At 45.6% G+C, this 26,700-nt stretch overlaps 1 protein-coding gene across 2 annotated transcripts in view; it reads left to right on the top strand.

Annotated features, from left to right (window-relative positions):
* Positions 1–26,700, top strand: part of rara (retinoic acid receptor alpha) — a 77,902-nt gene that overhangs the window by 20,451 nt on the left and 30,751 nt on the right. Inside the window, exon 1 of one of the 2 annotated variants that reach the window (XM_022742606.1) lies at positions 18,873–19,650. The exons of the other annotated variant lie outside the window; for it this stretch is intronic. Coding sequence (XP_022598327.1) covers positions 19,473–19,650 — 178 coding nt within the window. The 5' untranslated portion in view covers positions 18,873–19,472. Of the gene's footprint in view, positions 1–18,872; positions 19,651–26,700 lie in introns of those variants that run through there. 2 annotated transcript variants of the gene reach the window in all.

A 26,700-nucleotide genomic window follows, 5' to 3' on the forward strand; every position in this document is an offset into this window, starting at 1 on the left:
CATGAGGTCAGCAGGGCGCTCTGTTCCCTTCTGTCTCTCTGTGAGAATCGCTCTCAAAGCTGCTTAGGGAAACACACTCACTCACAGGCACTTGTGTTGTTGGCCACAAATAAAACACTCTAGGATACACACATTCAGAGTTTTCTACACACTGGCTGAGGACACTGTCACGCAGGGCTGGACGCTCAGTTCACCCCAGTCTAGAGGAGGACGCCATGTGCTCTGTGAGTTGTTGTGTGTGCATGGTCTACGTCTACCAATCACGTGTGTGGGCGGACTCCCTGCCTCACCATCAGGAATTAGATCATGCAGTATATGATTTGGATTGGGCTTGTAACACACCACACACAGCACCAACAAAACACACACGCACACAAACACACAATTGACACTCGTGCTGCCACAGTAATGCACAGCACACACATTTGGTATACACAGTGTTTACTTGCATTACTCTGTTACCAGTTTCCTCCAAGTTTCCAACCCAGGGCACCACAACACACACACACGTGCACGCACAACACACACCACCACACGTGCACCACACACAACAGCGCACGCTAAAAAAGCCAACAAGAACTAGGCAGGAGGTTGCCTAATCCCCCTTTATATCTCCTCTTTCTTCCCTCCTTATTCTCCTTTTTTTCCTTTTTGTTTTTTTTCTCCCCAAAGCCCTTAATCAGAGGACCCCCCCCCCCCCCCCCCCCCATCCCTCCTCTCTCATACCCGCGGGGCGTCCCTATTCACCAACCTGGTGAATAATTAATGCCGGCAGGGCACAAGTTGATTAAATAACACATCAGGTCTCCTTCATTGAGAAGAGCCATGGCTCCACTGTGATGTTTCTGCTGGTGCGGGTGAAAGCCACGGCAGAGAGGAGAGTTATTCTTCATATTAACCTTGATTAAGATTTCATGGCTGTAAGACCATATGCAGGGCCATGTGGTTTCCCTGTTGTAAGCAGGTTATTGGTGTTTGGGCATTTTGATCAAGAGTGAAAACCATTCACTGCAAATAACGAGAGGATGTTTGATACCAATAGTGTTAAGGGAGGTTATACATTGGACAATAATATATCTTTTGTGTTTAATGAAAAAGACCTCAGATATATTCTGAGCAGAACATTTTATGGTTGAAAACTTTCTAAATTACTTAAAATCTATCTTAAAATTTTTTCTTTCTACCTCGGCGAACATCTAATACCATAGTGACAAGCCAAAATTGATGAAGGCCAATATACTGGTGGAGCTCAGCTTCCCACCAGAACTCAGGGAAAACCCGAAGTCTGTTATTGTCACTCCCTTCTTCTTCTCTTCCTCCCCCGCTGCCTCTCTGTGTCGCTCCTCTGTTCCCCTGTAATGTTTTAAATTGAAGCAGATGGCATTCATGGGTGACACATGATGCAAGTTCATGTTTGCTAATTATGTCTTTGTCAGCCCCTCCCCCTCTCTTTTTACCCCCCCCCATCTCTGCTGTATGTTTTCCTGCCATGTCTCCAATGATTCAAATAGTGTGGAATCAAGGGAACTGCAGAGTTAAATAGAGGAAGGAATTACGATTGTGTATCTGTGAGTGTGTGTACAGTTTTAATAAGGCACGTTCCCTTTTGAAAGGCTGCCTCTCACAGACAGAGGCACGTTGTAGTGAGTGTGTGTGTGTGTGTGTGTGTGTTTGTGTGTGTGTGTGTGCACGCATGTGTGTGATATTGTTGACTGGGTGCTCAAGTGAGCTTGTTTACCATTCTTAGCCGCTTTGAGCTGTGAGAGGCTGACTGGCCAAACACTCCTAATGAGTTCCTCCTCAGTCCACACACACACACACACACACACACACACACACACACACACAAACTTGTGTCCCTGCACCATTCCACTCTGAAACATCGATGCAGCCACTGGGGGTCATTGTTTCCCATAGCTCCAGATCAGACTGTTCTCACAGTTCTGTTTGTGTGTGTGTGTGTGTGTGTGTGTGTGTGTGTGTGTGTGTGCGCGCGCACCGGTGTCAGTCGCCATGACGCCCTGCTCACCAAACTCACACTGTGCACCCAAACAGATTAGCCCCTCACTTATTAATACAATACAAGTGAGACTGAGAAATGTCTAAATGCAGGAGGGAGATTAGGTCACTGCTCTGTATCAGTCATTTATTCATTTGTGACCTTGTTTTCTCAAAAAGCGCAACTAAGCACCTTCACTTTTTTATTCACAGTGGCGCTTGGTTTCTGCCCTTTTTTCATGTCTCTGTGCTTCAGATCGTTCTCCTTCATCTGTGTGTTTTCTCTCATTGAGATGCAGCATCTCACTGATCTCTTCCCCTCATTACCTATTTTGCCTCACTCTTTCATGTTTCGCTCTTTTGTTCTTCTACTTCTCTCTTTTTCTCTAGTTAGTGTTCTCTTTCAGAATTTCACTCCCTTTGAAGTTTTTTTTTTTTTTCTCCATAGATACAAGTTATCTAATTTTAAGTGTGTTTTCAGTTTGGCCAATAGACTTTACTGCTCTTTAGTATTGGTTCTACATTAGCACTATGTAAGTGGTAATTCCCGGCATCTATAATGCTTCTCTGCCGTTGCTAACGTTTACCTGATCCCAAACAGATTTGCATCTTCTCAGGTGAATTGGAAGTCCATACTACCTGTTAATGGGATTATCATTCGACCTTTGACCCATATAGCTAGCTAGCTAAGCACAGAGCGAGCACATGATGACCGGCGGATTAATGCCTGATCCCTAGATATACTAAAGCTTGTTTGGGCAAGAAACCCACGCTGCAACTGGCTTGTCCTTATAGAGTGCACAGACGGGCACACACAAACATGCAGCTGCAGAGACGTGAGGCCCCCCTCTGCACGCACACGCACACGCACACACACACACACACACACACACACACACACACACACACAAATAGCCATCCAGGAAGCTAACTGACACCAAGTGACTGTGTGTTGTTTTTACAATCAGCTTTCTCCGGATTGCAGCTCAGACAGCCCTCCTCCCCAGCTCTCTCTCTCTCATCACAAAGAGCGGCTGCTTTTACGAGGGTCTGGCTGCAGTAAAAGCCAAGGGTTGTGGGGGGGCACAGAAGGCTGTCAGAGAGGATGTAAATTACACAAATAAAACTCCACACTGGCACTGAGCTTCCCCCAAGAGAGAGACAGAGAGAAGGGGGGGGGGGGATTTACTATAACTTCAGAGGGGAACAGAGTGGGACAGAAAGAGGGAAAAGAATAAGAAGGTATGCAGAGAAGCGGCGGTGAAAGGGAAGAGAGTGAAGGAGAAATCTAGGGGAAATAAGCGGTTGCAGACAAAGATTCGGTCTCTGCAAATTTGAGAGAAAGGAGAAGAAAAGAGGTGGAAAAAGTTAGTGGAGAACCATCATTCAGCACTTTTATATTACAGCCAGAGCCCTGTGCATGTGCTTCGCTGGCACAATCACCCATGACTATGGCACCCGCCTTCCTTCCCTGCTCTTTATCACCTCCTCCCATCCTTCCCTCAGCATCCCTCCCTTCCGTCTTAAGGGATTTGTCTCATCTGCTTGCCGGTGCACCTTTTCCCTCTAAAGAGGGCGTCTTCTGCATTTTGGATTGTCGATACAAACATGACACTGTGCTGTAAATTCAGACCCACCATGTCACATTTGCACCTCCACCAAGCAAACAAAAAGTGGGGATGTGACCGGTGACGTTGAGTAGGAAATAGGGCGTGCATTGTAGTGCAGGCATTATTTTGTAGCTTGGCAACATTTACAGTTAGAGGAAACCTGATTATAACCAGGGTTTCCTCCCACCCTAAGAGGAGAGCAGAGAATAGACCTGCTGTATTTGTCCTGCCCTCTCATTCAATCACGCACGCACTCACACACACACACACACTCACAGATTGTCACGTTTGTAATAGCATAGTCATTCTCTTATTTTGCAGAGCATGGTCTGAAGTTACCAGTGGGACCGCTAATGCTATTAGCTGCTCATTAAGTTGATAATTATATCGTGAAAATATATATTTCTACAATGAGAAGCGATATGGTTTGTCTCTACTGGGGTAGTTTTAGAGTTGCAGCTGAAAATATTTTCATTTCCAATTGTTATTTTTTCAGTTATTTGTGTATACCACAAAACATCGGAAAATTGGGAACATGCCTGGCACAAACTGTCAGATGATGTCCTCAGATTGTTTGTGTAAACGGTCAAAAACACAAATACTTTAAAAATAAAATAATATAAATCAGAGTAAAGTGGAAGATTTCTACATTTGAGAAGCTGGGAAAAGATTTTTTTTTTATATACAAAATTAAAAAGAAAATCTCTCCAAAGTCCTGTATAGCAAAGTATTAGTTATTCCACAGTCAGCATAAAAATGACTTTGTTGCTGTTGTTACTTTGTGGAATTACTGAATAGAAAAATATGAATATATTGTATGCTAAGCTAAGATATATGCATCCGCTGAAAGACACTATTTCGTATGCACAGACACACACATACACACACACACACACAGTCTTAGAGATTCTTTTGTTAGCAACTCAGTCAGTGTAACCACCAAAATGTTCCTGGCTCCTCTCTCGCTGCCTGCCTGGGCGTCTGACTGCTGCACCGTGCACAATAAGCTGAGGGACTACAGCCGTGTGACCAGTAAACCTCATGGCAGCTCAGCAGAGTGGCAGACGGCAAAGTGGTTAAGTTGATTATATAGAGTTGTACATTTCCTCAGGGAGCTGAGGAGGAACTGAGGGACGATGCTACGAGGGTGGAAGAGATCAATTGGAGGAGGAAAAAAAAAAAAAAAATCGATCTAGTATAAGATATGCACAGAAAGGGAAGAGAGAAGAAGGAGGAAATTATGTGTAAGAGACAGGCAGAATTGTCCAAGACAGATAGCGAGAGGATGTGAGGATGTTGCGGTAGGCAGAAGTGGAGTGGAAAAAGATCAGAGTTCTTCTGACGTCTAAAGCAGTGAACATACAAGTCGGTACATTTGTGTGTACTCTACGTCCAGGGTGAAGGAATCTTTGCAAATTAGCCGACTCAGAGCTCAAACTAACATCTCGACAGACTGGGCAATGAGACATGATCTGGGGGGATGAGGCCTGGAGCACATAGTTATAGCGTTTTAATATGCAGCAAATATTTTGACAAACAACATTCTCTGAGGAAGACATGCCGCTTGGTCTGTATTACAAATTACAGATCAGTCGTAATTCACAGTAAGATTAATATTTTTAACGACTGGTTCATCAAGAACTTTCTTTGATGTTCATGGAAACGGTCTGTTATTATGCCCCATTATTCCCAAAACCCCCTCGCTTTTCGATTCTTGGAATTAAATGCTTACTTGCTTGAAAATGGATGTTGCTGCCAAGTTGTATTTTTTTTAAAGCTCAGCCAGTTCTCTAATTGCATTTGTTACCATGCCAACAGCAGTCTTTTTTTTTTAAGTCTCCAATAAAATGTTTTTCTTCTATGTCTGAAAACATTGCAAACATCCTAAACTGACTGATATTAGGCCATTAAAAGATGTGCTGGTATAAACCTTTGCTGTGGGAACTGCTGTAGCATCTAGTGATGTCTGTGGAATAAAAAAACTAGATATGCACATTCTCTGTCATGTCAATCGATCAGGAGGCAGTGAAAGCATTATATTTCCAAATTGCTGTGATTTGCATTTATGATATTTATTCTAAAATGATCCTTTTGTTCCTGTTGTCTTCAGTTGCGTTGTGCTTTGCCCTAACTGTTTGTGGTTGCAGTGGTTTCAGAACGCTCACAAACGTTTTTGTCTCCTGTTGACTATACAAAATATGAACAAAGTTCAGAGCAGGCTCATTAAGGTCATTTGAGTGTCACTGTGTCACCTATTTCACACTGAGTTCAATCAATTGAAAACACATTAAACTAAAGACTCTACATCACAAAATACTTCAAAGTTTTATGCAAGGGTCTCAAAAAAACAAAAACAAAAACTATATATAGAAAAACAAGAAAAAGAATGTTGCACTTTAACAATTAAACTCTCTTTAAAATATACAAAAAACATGAAAAACACATTTTTTCACTGGGTGAAACAGGCTGACATGCCATTGTTGCCATGTGTGTGTGTGTGTGTGTCTGTCTGTGTGTGTGTGTGTGTGTCAGCCATATTGTGTGGCTCAGCTTTGGGACAACAGAAATACCCTGGATGATGTGTCTCACTCAGCTGTTTTGCCAGACGACTGGATTGTTGGCACACACACACACACACGCGCGCACGCACGCACACACACACACACACACACGCGCGCACACGCACACACTCACACATACACACAAAGAGCGAGAGACAGAGAGAGAGAGGGGATGGTGTCCATTGTTGTCTCCTTGCTGGAATGATCTTGCACCTGCATGTTGCTGATGGTGGGATTTGCTCTACGTATGTGTATGTCAGTGCTGGACTGTAACAAAGTATGTCGCTTGATGGCTGCCATGATTTTAATCTTGTGGGGCAGAGCTTCTTTGAACACACCACCAAGGAGAGTTTTAAAAACTGTTCTTACTCAAAACTTTGTGGAAACATATAGGTACTGTATGATTTAAAAAAAAGAAAAAAGAAAAAAAAAGAAACGTAAAGTGAAATATTCTTTCACACCTTTTTAGAAAAGCATGTTTTTCCATCACTTGTGAACATGTGTGTAGCTCCACAGTAGCTGCGGTATCTTCTATTTCAAGTCAGTGATTGTTTGCACGTATCTATTGACTCAACCTGTTTAATTAGCCTGTGTTTATCTAGATATATGGAACTGACTTTATGTCTGTTTACAACCCGTATGCATCTGCCTCTGACTCTCTGTCTCTGTGTGTGTGTGTGTGTGTGTGTGTTTGTGTGTGTGTGTGTGTTCCAGTCCACACAGTAGCTGCACACTGCTCATTCAGCTGTTATTAGGTAGCATCTGCAGGGTCTAAACTGTGGGTGTGACATGCGCATGGACATCATTGATGTCACTGCATTATTGGCCATTGTTATTCCGCAGAAACCTGTCTGACACAAATTATGATTATCACTCCGAGTTCAGCCCCGGAGCACTCTGGCTAACTGCCTGGGTTTGACCATTGAACCCTGAGGTGTAGTCTGGCGACTCCCTCAGCACCAGGTCTGCAGGGCATTGTGTGTGTATGTGTGTTTATGTGTGTTTATCTGTTTACATGTGCGTGTGTGTGTGTGTGTGCATGAGAGAGAAACAGAGGGAGACAGGGAGGGAGCGTTTTGTGTACAAGCTGGCTGTCCACCCTGCTTTATCGCCTGATCATATGGAATGGCTACCAAGTATTCACACATGCACACATTATAACATATGTGAATCCACTGCACAGATATAGGCTATACCATACGTACTGTATACATGTGTGTACATTTGTGTATGTTCATGTGTACCTGTATACATTTTTTGGTGCTTGAGATTCAATCACAGTGAGATTTGTGCCATGTATTTGAGCGTGAGCTTATGTTTCTGTCAAATGCTCATGTGTGCTTTGCTGTGTGTGCGTGCGCATGGCTGCCCTGTACTAACAGGGTTATTTCATATGAATTTTTTTTGGGGACAGCTGAATGTCAGCAGATCCATTATCCTTTATCTGAACTCCTCACAGCAGAGAGAGAGAGAGAGAGAGAGGGAGAGAGATGGAGTAGATGAGGGTGGTTCAGAAGATGGATGGATGGACGGATGAATGTCAGTCTCCTATGGCACGCTCCTGTTAACTGTCGCTTTCTGTAATTCATGAATTATTCACCCACAGTCTCTTCACTCGTGTCATAGTTGTGATCCCCTCCATTAGAAAAGACTCTTACACACACCTTACTCTTTTATATCTACATTTCTTTTTTTTAAGGGCAGGACAATAGGACAGTAATTGACCATCATCAATATATTAACAACAAACTGCACTGTATTCTCATAATTCAGTGCAGACATTTTCTACTCTATTTCTATCATTTTCATTGACTGTATATTGTCATGCATCACAGATGACTGTCTTGTAGCATGTCCTACTGCAGTATTGCCTGTACCGTGGTGTTATTTTTGCCGTGGTCAAAACATCATAATTATACCATACAGGAAGTTTCCCTAATGTTCATACCCCTACAACAGTACAGTTTAAAACGCACTGTATTAGATCCATGGAGGATCTGAAAGCCCCTAGCCGTGGTAAGTCTCAGTTATTTGTTTGTATTACTGTGAATTTGAGAGCTAAGTGCACTTAAGGGTGTGGAATGAAAAGCTGTGCAGAGGGTTTGGATCTTCAATCTTCACTGATCGGACAGTTTGTTGCCTCTTAGAGCGACAGAGCAGCGGACGTACTTTGGCTGGAAATTCAAAGAGAGGAGACACAGCGGACTTACTAGCCCCTTTTACACACCCTGTTCAAGGCGGGAATGTATTTAGTCTCCGCTAGCCACTCTGTAGAGAAGGCACCTGCATCTGTGTAAAAAGGAGAGGACGTGGTTAGACAGGACACAGGCGCTGTTGCGTTACACATCACACCTCAGGTTCACTACCCGGTTGGCAACTCTTACCACACACGTACACATTCAGAGCAGTTGCGTGCAAATATACGACAAACGCATGTTTGCCATTTTGCAACATAGAGAAGTTACAGTAAAATGAGGGAAGTGTAGAAACCTTTAGTCATCACTGTTCATTCTCATGTGTTTTCTAACATCACTTACTGTATATTGCCCCTGGTCGGTCACTACTGTTGTGTCAAAGTTGCTGCAGTTACAAGGACTTGTTGCAAAATCTATTTCAAAATGTTTTGACCAATACCGATCAGATGTGTCCATGCCCTTTTACTGATAAGCCGAGCAGTAATACAGGAATCTAGTGGGGGGTGGGTGGGTGGGGGTGGGTGGGGGGGACTGTCTCCAGCAGCAGATTCTTTTGTCAGATCTATTAAACTCTTGTAACTTCTTCTACTCATCCAACTGTTAAAATACTTTTAATGGCTGTAATGTTGGAACAGCAACCTCTGGCATCCCCTGAGAATCACATCTGCCCTTCAGATAGCCAGATGGCTGCTGCAGCAGCAGTCAGTTTTGGGACCACACATCCATTACTTATAGACACGCATGAACATGTCAGGCAAAGATCGCAGCGTTAAACTGTTACAAGACTATCTGTTGCCCTTCTTATGACCTTGAAACATTAATTTTATTTAATTTTTTGGCGCTAATGCTGAAGTCGTCTCCTCCTCTATAGGCTTACTCTGTGTATAATTGTGTTATCTTCCATTTGTGTAATTGTCTTACTCTATGTAATAAGAAGAGTTTTGAGTGTGACCCTTATCTGTAATAACAGCTGTATTTGTGGAGCTAATGTTGCGAACCACTATTATTGTGCGGAGGGAAAGCGGGAGGAAGAGAGTGATGAATGATACGTCCAGAGAGAGAGAGAGGAGACAGAAAGCGATGGGCTGTTGGCCAACGAGGTTAGAGGTTTTACTGTGGGTGTCTGCTTGGTTGCGTGGAGACTACCTCAGATATACACACAGGCCTAAGAGCACACACACTTCTGGTCAAACACAGTCTAGACAGCCTGACGCTTAGCTGTGTGCTAACTGAAATATGCATCATCCCTTGTTTATCCATTGCAAACACAACAATGTTTGAAGACACATTTGCAAAACCTTGTAAAGCGACTTTTTAGATTATTATTAAGGCATTTTGTCGTTTAGTGGCAGTAAAATGTGGAGGGGGGGGGTCACATGCACGAAATGGAAATGGAAAAATCTAAATGTGGACATCGATGGGTGTTGATGCTACAGCGTGACAGCATCTCTGCAGGTTGAGGAAAATGTGCAGTACTGGCTGTTCACGTTATCAGAGTGAAATGGTGAAAGACCGGAGAGGATGGCGAACTGAATAATGACGGGTTCTGGAGGATGATTTTGTTAACTCCTGATAAGCTCTGACATGCCAGGCTTCCCAGCAGCCCCTGGCACTCCTGTTCTCACCTCCACACATGAGCAAGCGCATCTGTGAACTCCCCCTGCACCTTTTTACACATTTTACTGTAGCACCTTTTTTTCCGATTAAACATGCAAACGCTGATACACAAGGATCCATGCCAAAAAACACCCCAAGACACACACACACACACACACAAAAACACACACACACGGACACACATACAAGCCCACACACAAACAGATGCACATATGCACACAGAACTGCACTTTCTTACATCATCACTGAAGCTTAGCCTTCACTTTTCAGCAAGGATTGTTGGCAACAAGGAAGGAAAGACAGGAGAGGCTCCAGAAACAGCATAGAGAGAGAGAGAGAGAGAGAGAGAGAGAATAAAAATGGGAGGGAAAGAAAGGCAGGCAGGATGGATCTCTCCATCATGCTGTCAGGAAGGTGCAGCTGTAGCATTAGCAAGGAATAAAGAGTGTTTTTAAAAGGTGCTGCGAGGTGCAGCAAAGATGAGTCGGATAAATGACTTCTCTTTTTCATTCAAAGAGCCCCAGAAAGCCCACAGGGTCACTGTGTGTGTGTGTGTGTGTGTGTGTGTGTGTGTGTGTGTGTGTGTGTGTGTGTGTGTGTGTGTGTGTGTGTGCGGCGCGTGGTGTTGTGAGTGTTTGGCCGCGCGTTCAAGTGTGTGTGTGCGCCCGCGTGGTGGTGTGTGGAGTGTGTGGAATCTGCAGGAGAAAGAAAGAGTGTGTGTACAAGTATGAGGGGAAGAAAGTGTGACACTGTGAGTTTGAGCTTGAGAATTCATACAAAACCCAGACTTCTGCCATGGCCGGCTGACGTTTTTGTTACTCCTGACATTATAACATATTATGTTTTTTTTTTTTTTTTTCTGGCTCTTGCCCCTTTCCTTTCATTACTGACTGGGAAAAGTAATGTAGTTTGGGGGGGGCATGTTAGGTCGAACAATGGCTCAAAAATATTGAATAAGGAGTGAAAGGGAGCCAGGGTTTGAATGACAATAGGCCAGAGCTGGGGGTGAGGACTGATGATGTGAGGGGGTGGCGAGTCCAGATTGATGATAGATCTACACTGGTTAAATATTATCAGGCTTCTTTGTCTTATCAGCGAATGGTAAGATGCAGCCAGCTAATGATCTGCCCTTCTGAGCCTTTCACTTTTTGTATTATCCTATTTACTTCCTATTGAGACGCTCCTCTCTCCGCGGGTTCACAACACAGATGGTTTGGGTAGCCATAGCGACTGCCGAGCTTTATTTATATCAGTCCAAAGCTTTTATGTGGGTTTTTTTTTTTTTTTTTTTAACTCTTGGAAGTTTTGTCACGGATGGAGTGCTGAAGTGCAAAGGTGGATAATTTAAAGTATTTTTTTATTTGAGTTCTCTGACAAGTCTAGGTCAAACAAAAACTTTTTCCTTATAAAACTGAAAGAGTTTAAAGGTACCTATGTCCTAACCTCCTCACTGTTTATGAGAAATGTTCTAGTCAGTATCAGTCATGTCATTGCATTTGCAATGACATGCGTAAGCATTGTTAAGCAACAGAGACACAGATGTATATTTTGGCATAATGATAAGCCATGTGGTGTCGGTCATGTTTTCAGTACTTCCCTATTTTCCACTGTGTTTGTTTTTGCATTACTGCCTAAATATCAAGGGCAGGACGAGCCAGGGCCTGAGGGCAAAAAGTTTGACATTGATATCAGTTTTCACAGCACTTCTCTGCGTTTGTTGGCCAAGCCCGACAAAGGACGAAGCTCTTTCCTGCTGCCTGTGGCTAAGCTGAGTAAACCGTTTGACTGTAGAAACAACCACAGCGCAGGGAAAATCTGTGCTCTGATAGGGCATTTTTCACTGTCAGGGTTGTCCTCGGCGTTCAGATGAAGCTGACCCGTACGCACCTCTGGGACTTGTGGGTAAAAAGGGCTGCCTCTCATCCAATTAACTCCTCTCTTTCATACACATAAATATATACACACACACACACACACACACACACACACACACATACTAGGGCTGGGGTGGGGGTGTGTGGTGGACAGTTACAGAGAGGGTGTGAGATTGCGCAGAGGAGGGAGTAGCTGCTCCATCTACATTCCCTGCGCCCCATTCTTTTGAAATGCTGATGACGCCTCCTCCGTCACCCTCCTCGCTCTGCTCCCTTCTCTTTTAATGCGGCGGAGTCATCCATTCCATTAACCCTCCTCCTGCTCCTCTCCCCAGGTTAGAATGAGGCAGATCCCCCCCCCACCCAACAACCACCGTATAAAAGGCAGGGCAACAGGGGCCACAGTGATGACGATGGCAGGGGCATTTGTCATGCTCTGAGCCGCGGCAGTCTGTTGCTCTCCCGAGGGCTTTTGTTGTCCCCAGCTCCCAACTTGCAGGCTAAGCAGGGGATTTCACATGTTTCATTAACATCTGAACCTGCTCGGCACTTTGGAACATTTCACATCGCTCGGCGGGAACGTGCACAAACACAGACAGACGCGCATTTTGAAAGATAAAAAGCGGGATGTAACAAGCACATGTGCCCAGGAGAGAGCAGTCAGTTTTATGAAAGAGCAATGGCAAGATTAGAGCTGTATCACACACACACACACACACACACGTGCACACACACACACATACACAGCCGTTTCAATGAGTGTTGACTGCACATTCAGCCTGCAGTTATCCAACCTCTGCTTGCTCCGTGGCACACATTCGGTCTTTGTACTAAGCACAACAATCAGCGTGCCCTGCCCGGCGCCGGTGTTAGGGGCACCACTCAAGTGGAGGTCACTGGCGGAGGCGTTATAATGCTTTGGGCTGGGCACAACAAGACTGAGGGCAATCCACTTAAAGCGAACCACCAACCACCCCCACCCCCCCCACACCTCCTCTCATATCCCTTCCAGGCCACCCCGAGCATCACACTTCTGAATGGAAAACGGGAAATCGGCCCTCTGCAGCACTTAAAAAAAAAACTGGACGGAGAAAGCAGCGAGAGGGAGGGTGGGAGAGAGGAAAGTACTGTGGTGGTAGGGTGGGGGTGGGGGTGGTGGGAGCTCATGCAAGAGATACAGAGCCGCTTTTTTAAACAGTGCCTCGACACAGAGACAGTAGTGCCTAAGATCTCTGTCAGAGGGAGATGAAACGGCTCGAATCAGGCAACACGGGCAAAAATCAAAGCTTGAAAGTCTGTTTTGATGAGAAGACGGCTTTTTTTTTTGATTTTCCCCACTCCCTCATTTTTTTTTTTTTTTTTTTTTTTTCCCCCTCCCCCATTTTTTTTTTTTTTTTTTGTTCCTCCATCTGTAGTTTTTGTGAACTCTGACTTAAAGCCACGAGGGCAAGACTGCGGTCAAGAACATGGATGCAGGAAATGGAGAAATGAATGGTATCATACATAGATAAACAGACTGTAGTAATTGCATCAGTGATGCCAATTTCTATGTGAGTTTTGGCAGAGCAGATTTGTGGACCGAGCTCCTTGTTCTGCCAGCCTCCACCATCCTTTTCCTGCTCTCCCCTCCTCCGCTCCGTGCTTTTCCCTCTCTCCCTCTCTCTCTCTGTACTCTCCTGCAGGAGGTGATCATCTCTTTCCTCAGCCCCTACCATACTATACTCTATGTTCATTCTCTGTCCCTCTTGTCTTTCTTAATAGAATTAGTGGCATGTCCATCTGTATGTACTAAACATCTCCCTGTTCCTGACAGCTAATGGGGGCCATTCTCAGCCCGGGATGACTGATACACGGATGTCCTTCCTCCAGGGTAACATCCATAGCAATTTTCCCTTGATTTGCTGAGTGATGGACTCAATGCAAAGGAACATAGACCTAATGATCATTGCGGAGATGGGCTCTCTAACTCAAGGCCGTAGAGTGTGGACGATTACAAGCTATACAATAAGCCACGCCCCCCCCCCCCTCTGCTGAGGTATTTCCAGAATGCCGCCGGCCATGATGGATTTATGAGTGGGCCATACTTTGGTAAACACCGATGGTAGGCAGCTTTGTCCTCCCCCCTGTGATATAGTGAAGGTCCCCATAAAAAATGGGAAAACCAGGTTACGGCCACCATAGAGCTGGGCTAAACAATAAAAGGCTTTATGGGCAGATATAGGCCTGTACCATAAATGCTGGAATCTGCCGTCGGAGGGACATTAAAGGGATAATGACAGGGGGGGTAGCTTTCACAAAGATCCCTGCAGCCACTAAGAGGGTCTTTTTTTATTATTTTTAGAAAAGACACACGCACACACAAACTGAGGATAGCACAGCACCGATGTAGAGATCTATAGAACAGTTTAACTTTGGGTCAGGCTGTGTGTGTGTGTGTCTGTGTGTGTGTGTGTGTGTGTGTGTGTGTGTGTGTGTGTGTGTGTGTGTGTGTATCCAGTAGATTGACAGAAAGAAGCTGGAAGTGGTGCAGTGTTCATCGATAACTGCAGCTTGTTCTCACATCGAAGGGTCGGGCCCTCATTACACATTGGCTCGCTGTCGGGGAGCACAGCTGTTGGGTTTGGCTGGTGCTGCCTGTACAGGCTGCACAAACCCAGCTGTGCAAACAAACACGCACATACACACACACACACACACACACACACACACACACACACACACACACACACACAGAAACTATAATGGCAGAACTGGGAACGGAGTGGCAACAGACAGGTCGGCAGAGCTTCAGGTGGACTTGAAAGCAAACACGCACCTAGGCTCGCACAACAGAAACACACTCGGGGGGGATGTGATCGTGGTTAGAGAGTGACATGAGGAAGTTGGCTGCTGGGACCGTGACGCCGGTAGGAGTGGGGGTGGGGGGCGGATTATGGTGCTGATCATCACAGTCATGGGATAATGCTGCTAACATGCAGACAGCATGTTTTGCCCCACAGCGTGACAGAGACCTGGACAGATGCAATCACTATCTTATCGTCCCTTGCTGCCTCTCAAATTAGGGCACATTTCAACTCCTTAAAGTACTTCCCCTCTGAATTTATCTTCTCTGTCTTTCCCTGCTGTGCTGCTTTATTAGGTCGCTGGGAAGATTTAAGAAAGATAGAAAGCTTTGCCGAGGTTTCCAGCTTCTTTATCGTCTGGGCATTAGCCATCTGCTGGCACATGTGCAGGAGAGCTTGGGGGGAGGTGTAGCTTGAGCGCCTGTGTTTGTGTAGTAGTCGCTAAGGCAGACAGGAACTCTAAAATTAGGCCCGGGCCATTCTAACTCGAACATGTCTGGCCTTATCTTGTCAGGAGATGGCTATTATCCGTGCCAAGTGTTGTCTGAGCGATACGGCAGGTCTGATCTGTTTTTTCCTTTGCCTTTTAGCCTGTTTAGTGTCTCCGGGCCAACCAGAGCCCAGTCGACTTTTCCACGACTTTTGGACAGTTTGATTTCAGTCTGTTTTGATTTGACCGTCCACTCCAATAATCAACACACTGTGCAGGAAATGTTCATAGCCATGAAGGAGGGGGAAAAAAAAAGATCTCCAGAGTGCAGGAACACAAGAGTCAAGGGACAGCTGATTGCAGATGTTGGTGGATCCTCTCCAGAATCTGCTTAGCATTCAACAAGAATTCTCTCTCATTAGCTAAACCAAGATCTGCTCCGACACTGTTGACTCCAGCTTGTGCGTTTACAGAGAAGGCACTCTTCCTCCTCTTTTTTATCGCGTACAATAATCCCAATGACATAACGACCTATTGTTTGTTCTAACCTGTCGGCTCATCTCCTTGGGGGGGAGGAATGGCAGGGGAAGCACCTTTTACTGCTTCCTAACACCCCTGATTGGGCTAAGAAAGAAGGAGAGTGGGGCAGTAAAAATAGTTTGACACCCTCAAGGTCCAGCCAGCAATCTCCTCGCTGCCCTTGCCCATAAAACTCTTTGAATTCCCTCCTAAAATCCTTCTCCCCTCTCTCCCTCACTCTCCCGCTCTCCCTCCCCCAACTCTCAGCTGGACTCTTAAGTTCTAGCTTTCCTCCAAATCAAGGACCGACCAAGGTTTACCGCTTGTGGTATCCCTCTATTATTTGCACTTGCATAACCATCTATTCCTGCGAGGCCTCTGTGTCTGAATGGTGCTTTAATCAGACCCCTCCGTCGGTTTGCCTGGACCTCATGCAGCAACACTTTGAAGCTCATGCCACGAAACTGAGACTTGCCTCTCGGTGACAAGTTAAGGGATCAAGCACACAATCTCATTCTTTCTAGCTTTGCTTTGCGCCAGAGTACTTTTCCATGTCCTCAGGACTGCAGTGCTTATTGATACTGGAACAGGAACAGCCACCTGGACTGCTGTGTTAACGTGGGCTGAACCTCTCGTGACTCTCAGTCTACTTAGTCTTTACACAGTCATGAAGACACAATAGAGACCACTGATCACTCTCACTTCCCCCATATTCATGGCACCAGTTGTCAAGTGTGTGTCTTAGCACTTCATATTCATATTATGTGTGTGCACGTACAGACTGGCCTCCACCTGGCACTAAACCAGTGCTCATTTTTCCATTGGTGTAATGTAGTACACCCAATTCCCAAACTGTCAACCCCAAGGAGCCCTCTGTTCCTCTTTCTCTTCCCTCCTGTGAAAATAAAAAATACCACATTTATTTAATCTTAGGTGCCTTGATATATTCAGTTTTATTAAGCAAGACAAAGCGACTTCTTTGTTTAAGAAATAAATGTGAGAAAGCTGTGGCAAAAGGACGTTTTCAGGTCTAATCTCGTATCCCCCCCCCCGCCCCTGTAATAAGCAATGATCAACAATCCGTTATCTCCTAGCTTGTTTTATGCAATCGCAGGGTATTACCCGAGGATGAATGCCGTCCCCTTGGAGAAGAAAACAGAGCCTGGAAAATTAGCATTTTCTGACAGCCATTACTCACAGGGCTAATCCTGTCAAGGAATGTGTGGCTGTGCTATCAGCGCGGGCAAGGGGTCGCTGCGGCCCAGGCCTGCACACTGGGCTCTTATCAGGCAGGGTAAACACGCGGGGGTCTGCATTAAATAAGTGTCACAGTCAGTGGGGGCGGAGCAGGCCGAACCCCCCCCCCCCCGCCAGGCTCCATGCAGATAATCCCTCTCAAAAACTGTGTTAGTCAGACCCAGCTGTGGCCTGTGGCTCAGGTATAGGGAAGGTGGGGGAGGAGAGGTATTGTTCAGGCAGTGGTGTAGATTACAGCACAAGTCACACAGGTTTTTGGCCATATCCACATTGATGCAGATGTATTTGAAAAGGCCAGATACCACACTGACAAACCACAACAGTAGGAAACTGCTTAAGAATGCATGTCCACCAGACAATTGGATGGGACAGGTAATTCTGCTGTCATAGGCAAGTTGTCAGAATCTGCAGCTCAGAGCCTGGCCTCTCCTCCTCCTGACCTTGTCTGGGACGTCCCAGTCATTATTAAACATGCTCGATATTGTCCTATGTGGTCTTCTATTTAAAGAACCAAAATTTTCACTCTTGCCATTGTGAAGGTGAAAATAATCATACAGTATGATATGGGTGCTTGGCCTTCATCTCTACCACCAAGCATGTGCAGGCTACTCGAGGCTGCGGCTGTAGCCACTCCAGATCACATCACAATCATAGGCCACTGCTTTCGAAAAAAGCTCTCCGACATGACTACGACATGAGACCGATGTTGTGTTTGTGAAAAGTTTGGACGTGTTTTAGGGACTGTGGCATTGACGTTCGCATCAGCTGGAAAAGAAAAATAGTCAAACCTTTAAAGCTGTGCTACGACAGCTTTGGCACGGACCCGGGGCTCCTGTGTGACACAGCTGCATGTTCCCTTAACAAGTTGCAACAATGCTGCATGGAATGCTGCAGAGTAAAGGTGGAGTAACCTTTGATTAAGGAGGTGATGCAACTCTTGAAGCAGAACAACTTCCTGGACTTTATTCCAGCTGCAGCTACACTGTGAGAAAAGTTAAGTGTCAGTTACCATGACTGGGTGACTTTGCTTTTGTTACTTTTTTGAATGCCGGGTGAACTGAGGCGCCTCTCTGGGCAGCACTCGAGGAAGTGTAATGGTGTTACACTGAGTGTACAAGGTGGGAAACCTTGAATAATGTGGGATGAGAGCGAGCCAGAGAGGCGAATCCGAGTCAGCCAGTGGGTCACCAGGAGGTGAGGCTGCCTACTTCCCTGGGTTCAGGAAAAGTTCAGCCGCATAGCATTAGGCAAATTAGGGAGACAGAGGCTGGGGGAGAAAAAATCGAGGGGTAGGGACTGATGAGAGCATGGGGGAGAGGGTCAAATTAGTTGGAAGGAGGAGCCCAAATAAAGAGTGAGAACATAGACGGGAACTTCCAGGAAAAAGAGTGAGAGATAGAGTCTGGCGCAGCACTCATTATGTCCATGAACTCCATGTAAAGATATGAAAGACTCATTACTGAGCTTATATAACTTAATCGTGTCCTCTAATTCGTTTCTATTTAAAGCCCCCGCACCTAAATTTGAGGGAGGGCGGTGGGCTCCCCCCTCCACAGTCCCATGCACGGCCCGTGTTTCGAGAGAGGGAGATCCATAGTGACGTCCCTGAAGGGGTTAAACGTAGGAGGAGCAACGCATGAAAGGAGATCGAGGGAAGGCAGAAAGGAAAAAAAAAAAAAAAAGCAAAAAGAGCCTAGTGGAGGTGGAGCCAAAGTCCTCAGCTGCTGTGCCTTGTCACATTTCTGCAGAACATGATAGCCGCACGGTTTGGTGTGGGAATGATTTAGCCTTCTCTCTCCAAATACAAACAAGGCGGTGCTGCGTGTTTCGTGCGAACCTGGATGTTAGAGAGCGGGCTCCGACCGAGGGAAGCCGCCGGTTGTTGTAGCAGCGCACGGAGGGAGACCGGTTCATTTACGGTGCTGACAGGAGTCCACCCACGGCGGGCACAAACGGGACAACCGACCGTAACCCGAAGGACGAACTGCAACTAGACGGGATTTCCTCTCTGATATTTGCACCTTCTGCCCATCGATAATTCCCCCCCCCCCTGTGTTGTCGACACGGACTTTGGAGATTAGTGTTCTCTTTTCTGGGATTTTATCCGGCTTGTGTTCTCTTTGTGGCGTGGATACAGCCTCAAATGTTGCTCTCTGTTTGAGCAAGGCCGACAGGACCGATATATTCTGCTGAAGTTATCCGGGTCGTTTTCGATTTATTTTTTTGTGTGTGTGCCGTGTTCCTGCGTTGGACACCATGCAGACTGCTCTCTTGAATTATGTTTTCAAATTGAGCGCAGCCGATTAGGCTCCTTCACACACTGACTCACTCCTCGATTTGGTCTACGATCCATACAGCGCTATCAGAAGATGCCAAATGTTCAAATGTCCCCGCTGTGTTTGGATTTATCACTTTCCCCTCGATTTTAATGCAGTTTCCCCCCGTTTGGCCCCCTCAGTTTCTACCTCTGCTGGTGGCGAGCTGAAAACCACAAGGCTCGTGTGTTCCTGCGTTCACGACAAGTAGTTCGTTTTTTGACAATAATCCCCTGCTATCGTCCTGCTTCGTATGATGTATGAGAGTGTGGACGTTGTGGGACTGAATCCCAGCCCGAACCCGTTTTTAATGATGGATTACTACAACCAGAGCAGAGGATGCTTGATCCCAGAGAAAGGACTGGTGCCCGGAGCGCCCCATCCCTACAGCACGTCCATCAGGAACCAGCACTGGAACGGCTCCAATCACTGTAGGTGCCTTTTCCTGCCTCCACAACTTCATTTCACTGAACGGTGTTAAAGTTAAAAACCCCCATGTCCGAGCCTGTGTGTGTATTCATAGCCTGAATGAATAGTGTGTTTTCCATTTTGTTATTTAGCCTATTTATTTTTAATCACGCGATAGATGCGACTAAAATCGGCATTATAAGGCCTTTATTTCTGTGTCACCAGCCTGTTTTATTTCAATTATTTAAACCCCATAATATGTGCCAAACAGCGTTGCATGCTATCGCCATCACTGAGCTCAATAACTGCATAATATATACTTGACCCACTTTCCGTTCCATCTCTTCTGCCTCACTGTGCGTCCAGGTTTGGGCATTTTTTTTTTCTCCCGGAGAAACCTCAGTGAGACTGCGGCGCTCTGATCCAGGCCACGTTATCCAAAGCCTTTGCGTTCCTGAAATATGCACTAAATACAAACAAGGTTTTGCAAGCCTTGCCAACGTTAATCAGATCAAACTTTCCTGCCAGTGTTATCCCTCGGTTCCTCTGGTAATCTGGATAGCTGCACCCACAGGCCACAGTTTCCTGAGCAGCACGGCCTGAACTGGACAGTCCTGCCTATATAACGTTATTAATGTTGTTTAATCAGGCTTTGAGCTAATTAAATGTATTTATAACCAGTCATTTAAATTTAGTAAAGCTGGGGAATGATGAGAACAGGGTGTTCTCTAATAATTAATTCTACAGCTTGATGTTTAAATCATATATTTATTTTAATAGCTTAACATTTTCAGTTGTTTCACACACATTAGAATATGAAAAATAAATATTTAAACTCTAATAAATACACCCAGAAAATGTATTTGTTGGCTCATGTACCAAGGATTGAGGATGACAGGCTTTCTGTCATGTCTAAAAATAGCATGCCAGTGTCTGGTGGTGGTTTTGAAATCTCAGCGAGACTTAGTTTGGTTAAGTGATTTAGTTTGCACTTGATTTAGTTATATATATATATATAATATATATATATATATATATTTATTTATTTTTTTGGTGTATAGTTTTCCACCTTTGGCAGCCATGGGAGATTTCAGCTCAGCGACACTGTATCTGCTGCAATAAGAGAGAGTTTTATTGCAACAACAAAGTATCACAGAGGCCCTTCCCATTCTTTACCTCAAAGGAGCTGCACTGCACAAAGCTCGAGCGGGCCTTTATAGAAGAGATAGCTCTGTTGTCTTTCACAGCTGAAGGAGCGTAAAAGGCAGGAATCTCCACAGGCTCTTAAGGGCCAATTTCCTCCTCGTCTCAAGACTATAGAAACACACGACAAAGGGAAATTTAAACAGGAATTTCTGATGTTTGGCGGCAACAACAAAAGCACTCAAATTGGTTTTGTTTGCGCTGTAGTCTTTCTCTCTGTCTCTCTCCCTCTCTCTCCCTCTCTCTCTTCACTGCTTGTTTTTCCAAGTCGGATGAGATTAGAAATTCCTCCTGACTAAAAGAACAAGTCCGATACATTCTTTCAAAGCAGATATCCAGCGAGCTTGATAGTATTTCTCAAACTGGCCCACTAAACAGCTCTAGTGGCAACATTGATTCAAACCATGTGAGCTTGTCTGAGGGAGACTGGTGGGGGGTGGGTGGGTTGGGGGGGTGGTGGGCCCAGGAAAAGACCTCTGATCCCTTAGTCGACTCCACATTGTTTTGCTCAACGGAGGAGTTGAGGTGGTGGCATATCTGCTCTTTGCCTTACTGCTTCTGCTAATAAAAAATTTCACTGCATAACCAGGGATAGGTTGGTGGCGTGGTGGTGGAGGTTGGGAGTGGGGGGTTGTAGAGTAGAGAGGCACAACATCCGTTAGTGTCATCATGTGGCTCGGAGGCTTATTGGATCATAGGGGTAGAAAACACAACAAACAAAACAGAGCAAGATTTCTTTTTTTCACCTCGTGTTCTTAAGCAAGAATCCAAACCAGCCAGGCTCAAAAAGCACGAGGCAATCCCAAAAACATCTGCTGGCTTTATCTGTTTCTGGCTTTTCCTTTTTAGAGTACTAACTTCACAGACAGTAGTCTCATGGTATGTTATCCTCTGCACGTGGGTTTAGAAACAGACTGCTGGTGGAGCTAAAAATTTTTTTTTTTTTTTTTTTTTTACCCCCTCTGTGCTTTTCCTTTTTGGTCCTCCTGTTTTTTCAACCTCTCCACATTGGATCTAACTATTCATTACAGGCTTTACAGACGAGCTCTCTGGCTCTAAGAGTGCACTCAGTGACATCTTCGCTGAAGTAAATCTGGCCTAAAACAACCTCCTGGACCCATTAAGTGGCTGGGCACACATCCAGATCATATGGACGCTTCATCCTTGATGTTATTAGTTCCTTGAAGATGCTGCGATTTGAGTTGCTTAACTGTTTTCAGTGCAGGTTCGCCCAGTCACAGGCAGTGTCAGCAAGCCACTTCTAGTCTGGTTATATTCAGAGCAACAGCGTTGAATCTTTATGGTGAAAAGGCCCTGGCCTTGCAGATTAAACGCACTTAAAATTTTCACCGAGCGCCTGTCAGGATCCTTACAGCAATTACGGGCTCATGCATGAAAGAATGTGCATGGCCTTGTTCACATGACTGTCACACACTAAAAAAAATGGGGGTATGAAGGAAAGAGGGATTGCATGGTGGGCTCAAATGCTCACCAGCCCACAGGCTCCTTGCTCTTTTGTTTTTTTTCCCAGGCTGTCCACAGTCCGAAAGAAAGCGGTCACCAGGGATTTCCATAGAGAGTAGACGAGGCAGAGAGGAGGGCGAGCTTTAGCTAGTTTGTCTTCAGAAAGCAGGGCCTGCCAAGTGGGCTATTGGACACGAACACTGTGTGTCTGAGGGACAAGTGACTGGCAGCCTAATCTGACTCATGGTATTTAAGTGCAGAAGTCCTTTTGCCTAGCAGGAGACGAGGCCAGAGGAAAAAAAAAAAACAGATGGCATTTGATTGTTTTTTGCCGCACCGGACTGTAAGAGCAGGAGCAACTTTGGGAAATGAGTGAATATTTTTGAAGCGGGAAAAAAACAAAAAAAAAACAAGAAAGGTTTGTGCTTTGCTGGTGAAGAGCAAACCCATGTGGCTTCTCTCTTGGCGTTTTGAGAGACTGCAGCATCAGACAGCACAGCAAGAGTGTCCCTAATTGCTTGTGTTGTTAGGCAGCAGCACGGAGAACTGTGGGTGATGCGTTTGGACTTTGTGCAGGCCGGCAGATTGGTGTTGGCCTTGCGAGAGAACTGAGAATATCACTTCATTCCCCTCTTTATTTATATATGCAGATTTTATTTGGCAAGTGTGCGCTGAGAATTGGGAAAAACATGAACAGCAGAGAATAAACAGAGAGCGGCCCGTCCTGTCCTGGAACAGATTTGGCTGGAGTACTGTCAGTTTCTGACATTGAAGGGAAGCTGCTGTTGTAAACAGCTGGAGAGAAGGGTCATCCACCGAGGCAGAACATAAAGTACCGCATTTATTATCTTGATCAATCCACTCAGGATTTCTTGGCAAAGCTGTTTACAACTTTAGTAAAATTACAGCTTGTGACTTTGTTGACATAAAGTGGTAATGCAAATCCCAGGTCTAAATACAGTGCAGTGTCTGTCCTTTATGTCAGTGCCAAGTCCCTGAGCTTTATGATATTTTCTGCATGCTCTTAAAACGTCCATGCACCTCAGTGTTTCTACGGACAGACTGATGAGAGAATGGGCCTTTCCTCCTGGGGTTTTGTTGATCCCAACTTGATGGAAGTGGCAGGATGGATGGACAGCATTGAGGCAAGGTCCTGTGTTCTTCCAGGGGAGGAAAGCGTCAAGCAGGCTTGGTATTGTACCACGTCTGCCTAACCCCTTTCAGCCATTGGCGACAGTGATTTAGTAGCCTGAATGCCTGGAACGCCACAGCAAGAGTGTGTGTGTGTGTGTGTGAGCGAGAGAGAGAGAGATCAGTGTGTCCACAGAAACACGTATGCCTTCACCTTCAGGTGAACATCAATAACACATTTTGTCATCAAGGTATGTTTGTAATGGCAGAGGGGTGAAGGGAGTTCAGCACTGCTGCCGCCGCTCTCCTGGGAAAGGCCGCGGGGCAGCATTTCACAACCTGCCATCACTCGCTCCCAATGCGGCACCTTGCCACCAACCGTCAGAGCGGTTGCTGCCCTTTTTAATGTGATTCATCGTTTACTAAATAGAGATGCCCTCAGAAGTGGATGTTCGCCATGCCACAAGGTTACCAGGAGCAACAAAGAGGCATGTTTTTGTTTGATAGCGATCGTTGTTTCAGTCTTCTTTTTTTTTCTTTTTTTTTTTTTTAAAGAGTAATGAGTGGGTGTGGTCTGTCACCTTGAACACCGGCAGAGCAACTACCTTTTGGACACAAACAAACAGTGCTATAGCTGACTGGCAACTTTTATTTTCTCCTAGAGGTGACATATTGCCGTGTCATTCCACATTGAGAATGTCAGAAATTCAGCATATTTTTGTCTGGCCAGTTTTTTTTTTTGTGCACACATGAACACACGCTCAGACCCAGCGATGGGCCCCAGCTTGTTTGTAGAGAGAATTAGCCAGAGGCATCAGTCAGAGAGTACTGTACACCAGTTTGGTTTGACGCTAAATCCCCAAACAAGGGTTGGTGTACACTGCAAAGCCCACTTTGATGAACAAAGCAGGGCAGACAGAAAAGATCCAGGCAGTGTCATTGATTCATCAGGGCTTAAAGAAGGCAGCTGATTGCAGACATTGTCACAATAGGGCTGTAATCTCACTATCAATAATTACATTCTCCCCTGTGTCTGTACTGTTACGACATGAGTGTGTGACACACACACACACACACACACACACACACACACACACACACACACACACACACACACACACAGGGATGGGAGGGAGATCGAAACAGTTCAGGTTAAAGGAGGGTTCTACCCTTTAAAATATTCATAGCTTCTTCATTTAAATCAATTCAGCTCTACGGGGGCAGTCAAGCATCAACTGTCAGAAATTGAGCTGGGCCTGTTGTAATCACTTCTTTACTTATCTCTACAGATGGCTTGTTCGCAATGGGCTCTGCATGGCTAGCTCACCAGCACATTGAGAGAGGGCTTGCCCCCCCCCCTTCCCATCTCTCCGCCCTATCTCCATGTTTCATCCCCACCCTCTCATAATGGAACACACATAAATTCATCTGGGTATTGAACCAGGGACATTCATCACCCCAGAATTCATCTGCGAGCCATTTTCATTCCCAAAGTGTCTCCTTTCTCTCCCCCACTTTATCTCTATCTCCCTCTCTGTTTCCCATCTCCATGGTGGCATTCTCCACATGGCAAGCCTGAGCCGGGCAGTCAGTGTCACGATTAATCTTTAATGCTCGCCTGCCCTAATTTTTCCTCATATTTTACAAGATTTCCTGCCCTCCAACCCCCCACCCCTCCCCTTTCGCCAGCATCCGCTATATATAGAGTGATTACATGGAATGTTGCCTTGTTTCATCAGTTGCAGAGGACCACGTCCTGCCTCTGCCTCTCCTGTGCAGTCAGCCACACTCTCTCTCTCTCTATCTCTCTCTCAGGCCACTAGCTCCAGGCCAAAGAGCTGCAGCCTTCACCAACACACTCATCCCCAGTCTCCCTCTGGGGAACTGTGTTAACATCACATGCATGACAACTGTGTACACCTCAAGTAGTTCTCACACACTCACACACTCACACACACACACACACACACACACACACACACACACACACACACACACACATACACACATACACATGCGCCACAATGGATTGCCTTCCTATTTAGAGAGTGGGACAACCGAGAAAATAGGGTAGAGGTTAGTATGCTAAAAATACAAGAGCCTGGCAGTTCTCCTGCTGTCTGGGCAGAAAATAGCACCGTGTTGCTGCCGTCTCAGTCAGCGTTGTTAACTAAGGAGTGAGAAAGACCGCTCTCTGCCCCAGCTCGTGTTTGTGTTTTATGCGCTGAAGGAGCGGGAGCCCTGAATCACTCAAATTTACCTTATTTGTTTGGGCACGCAAAAACAAAGTCCCCTCGGCTACAACTGTGCTTTTAATAAGCTAACAGGCCCGCTCCTAAGATAGAAGAGATGTCTCACTGTTTCAGATGATCTCATTGTGGTTAATAACTGGAGTCCTTATTTGCCCGACTTTCATAGTACACGGTGTTGGTGTCTTTAACGGGCCCCCAGGGTGTAAACGGGGCAGGTTTTGGAGGAAGACCAGATCTTTCTGTTAGTCTTGATTTATGGAAGCTCCTTTTTAAAGTAACTTTAGATATCCATATTGTGTATCTTCTCCTCTTTGATCGTGGCGCAGCCCCACTCAGCCTGGCTCAGTCTGGTCCCACTCGGTGACTCGGCGCTCGGTCCGTCTGGACGCCACTCTCTTCTCTTTCCCACAGCCCCTCTGAATCATTTCATACTCATTAAGTGTCTGGCTGGAGCCCGGCCTCTGACATTTGACTCTTAAAGGCCCACCTGGGACCGGGATGAAATAGACTGCCAACAGAGCGGCGGAGGTGGGAAGGAAGAGCGTAGTGCTGGATAGTGATGGATAGGACGACATGTTAGACCGAAGGAGGCAGACAGGCTCAGGTTACAGGCCACTTGTTCCCTGTAACCCTGTTTGTGATATTAGCATTGTGTGAACTGAGAGATGCCCTGTAGCTGAGCAGCTCCGAACACGTGTAAGTGAAGAGAGGTGAATGAGAGGAGACTGAAACAACTGGATCCTGTTTGTTATGAATAGAGCCACTGTGTGTTAAAAGGGAGGTATTCTGATATCAAGCAGCCCCTTCATTTCAGAGAGACGTATTGTGTAACCTCTGCTGCGACCTGTAGTGTCTTATCTGGGCCATTGTTAGTGAAGTACCTTGGCTGAGAGAGAGATAGTCGCTCAGTAGATATCACAATAATTAAGTGGCCATGAGGAGGAGCACTCATTGTTCATTGAAAAATAAATGTGTCACAACCCTCTTGGCTAGGACAACAGCCCTGGAAGAGTTAAGTTGGTG

The sequence above is a fragment of the Seriola dumerili genome, unplaced genomic scaffold, assembly GCF_002260705.1.
Source record: "Seriola dumerili isolate Sdu_G_001 unplaced genomic scaffold, Sdu_1.0 BDQW01000068.1, whole genome shotgun sequence".
In the NCBI taxonomy this organism is placed as follows: Eukaryota; Metazoa; Chordata; class Actinopteri; order Carangiformes; family Carangidae; genus Seriola; species Seriola dumerili.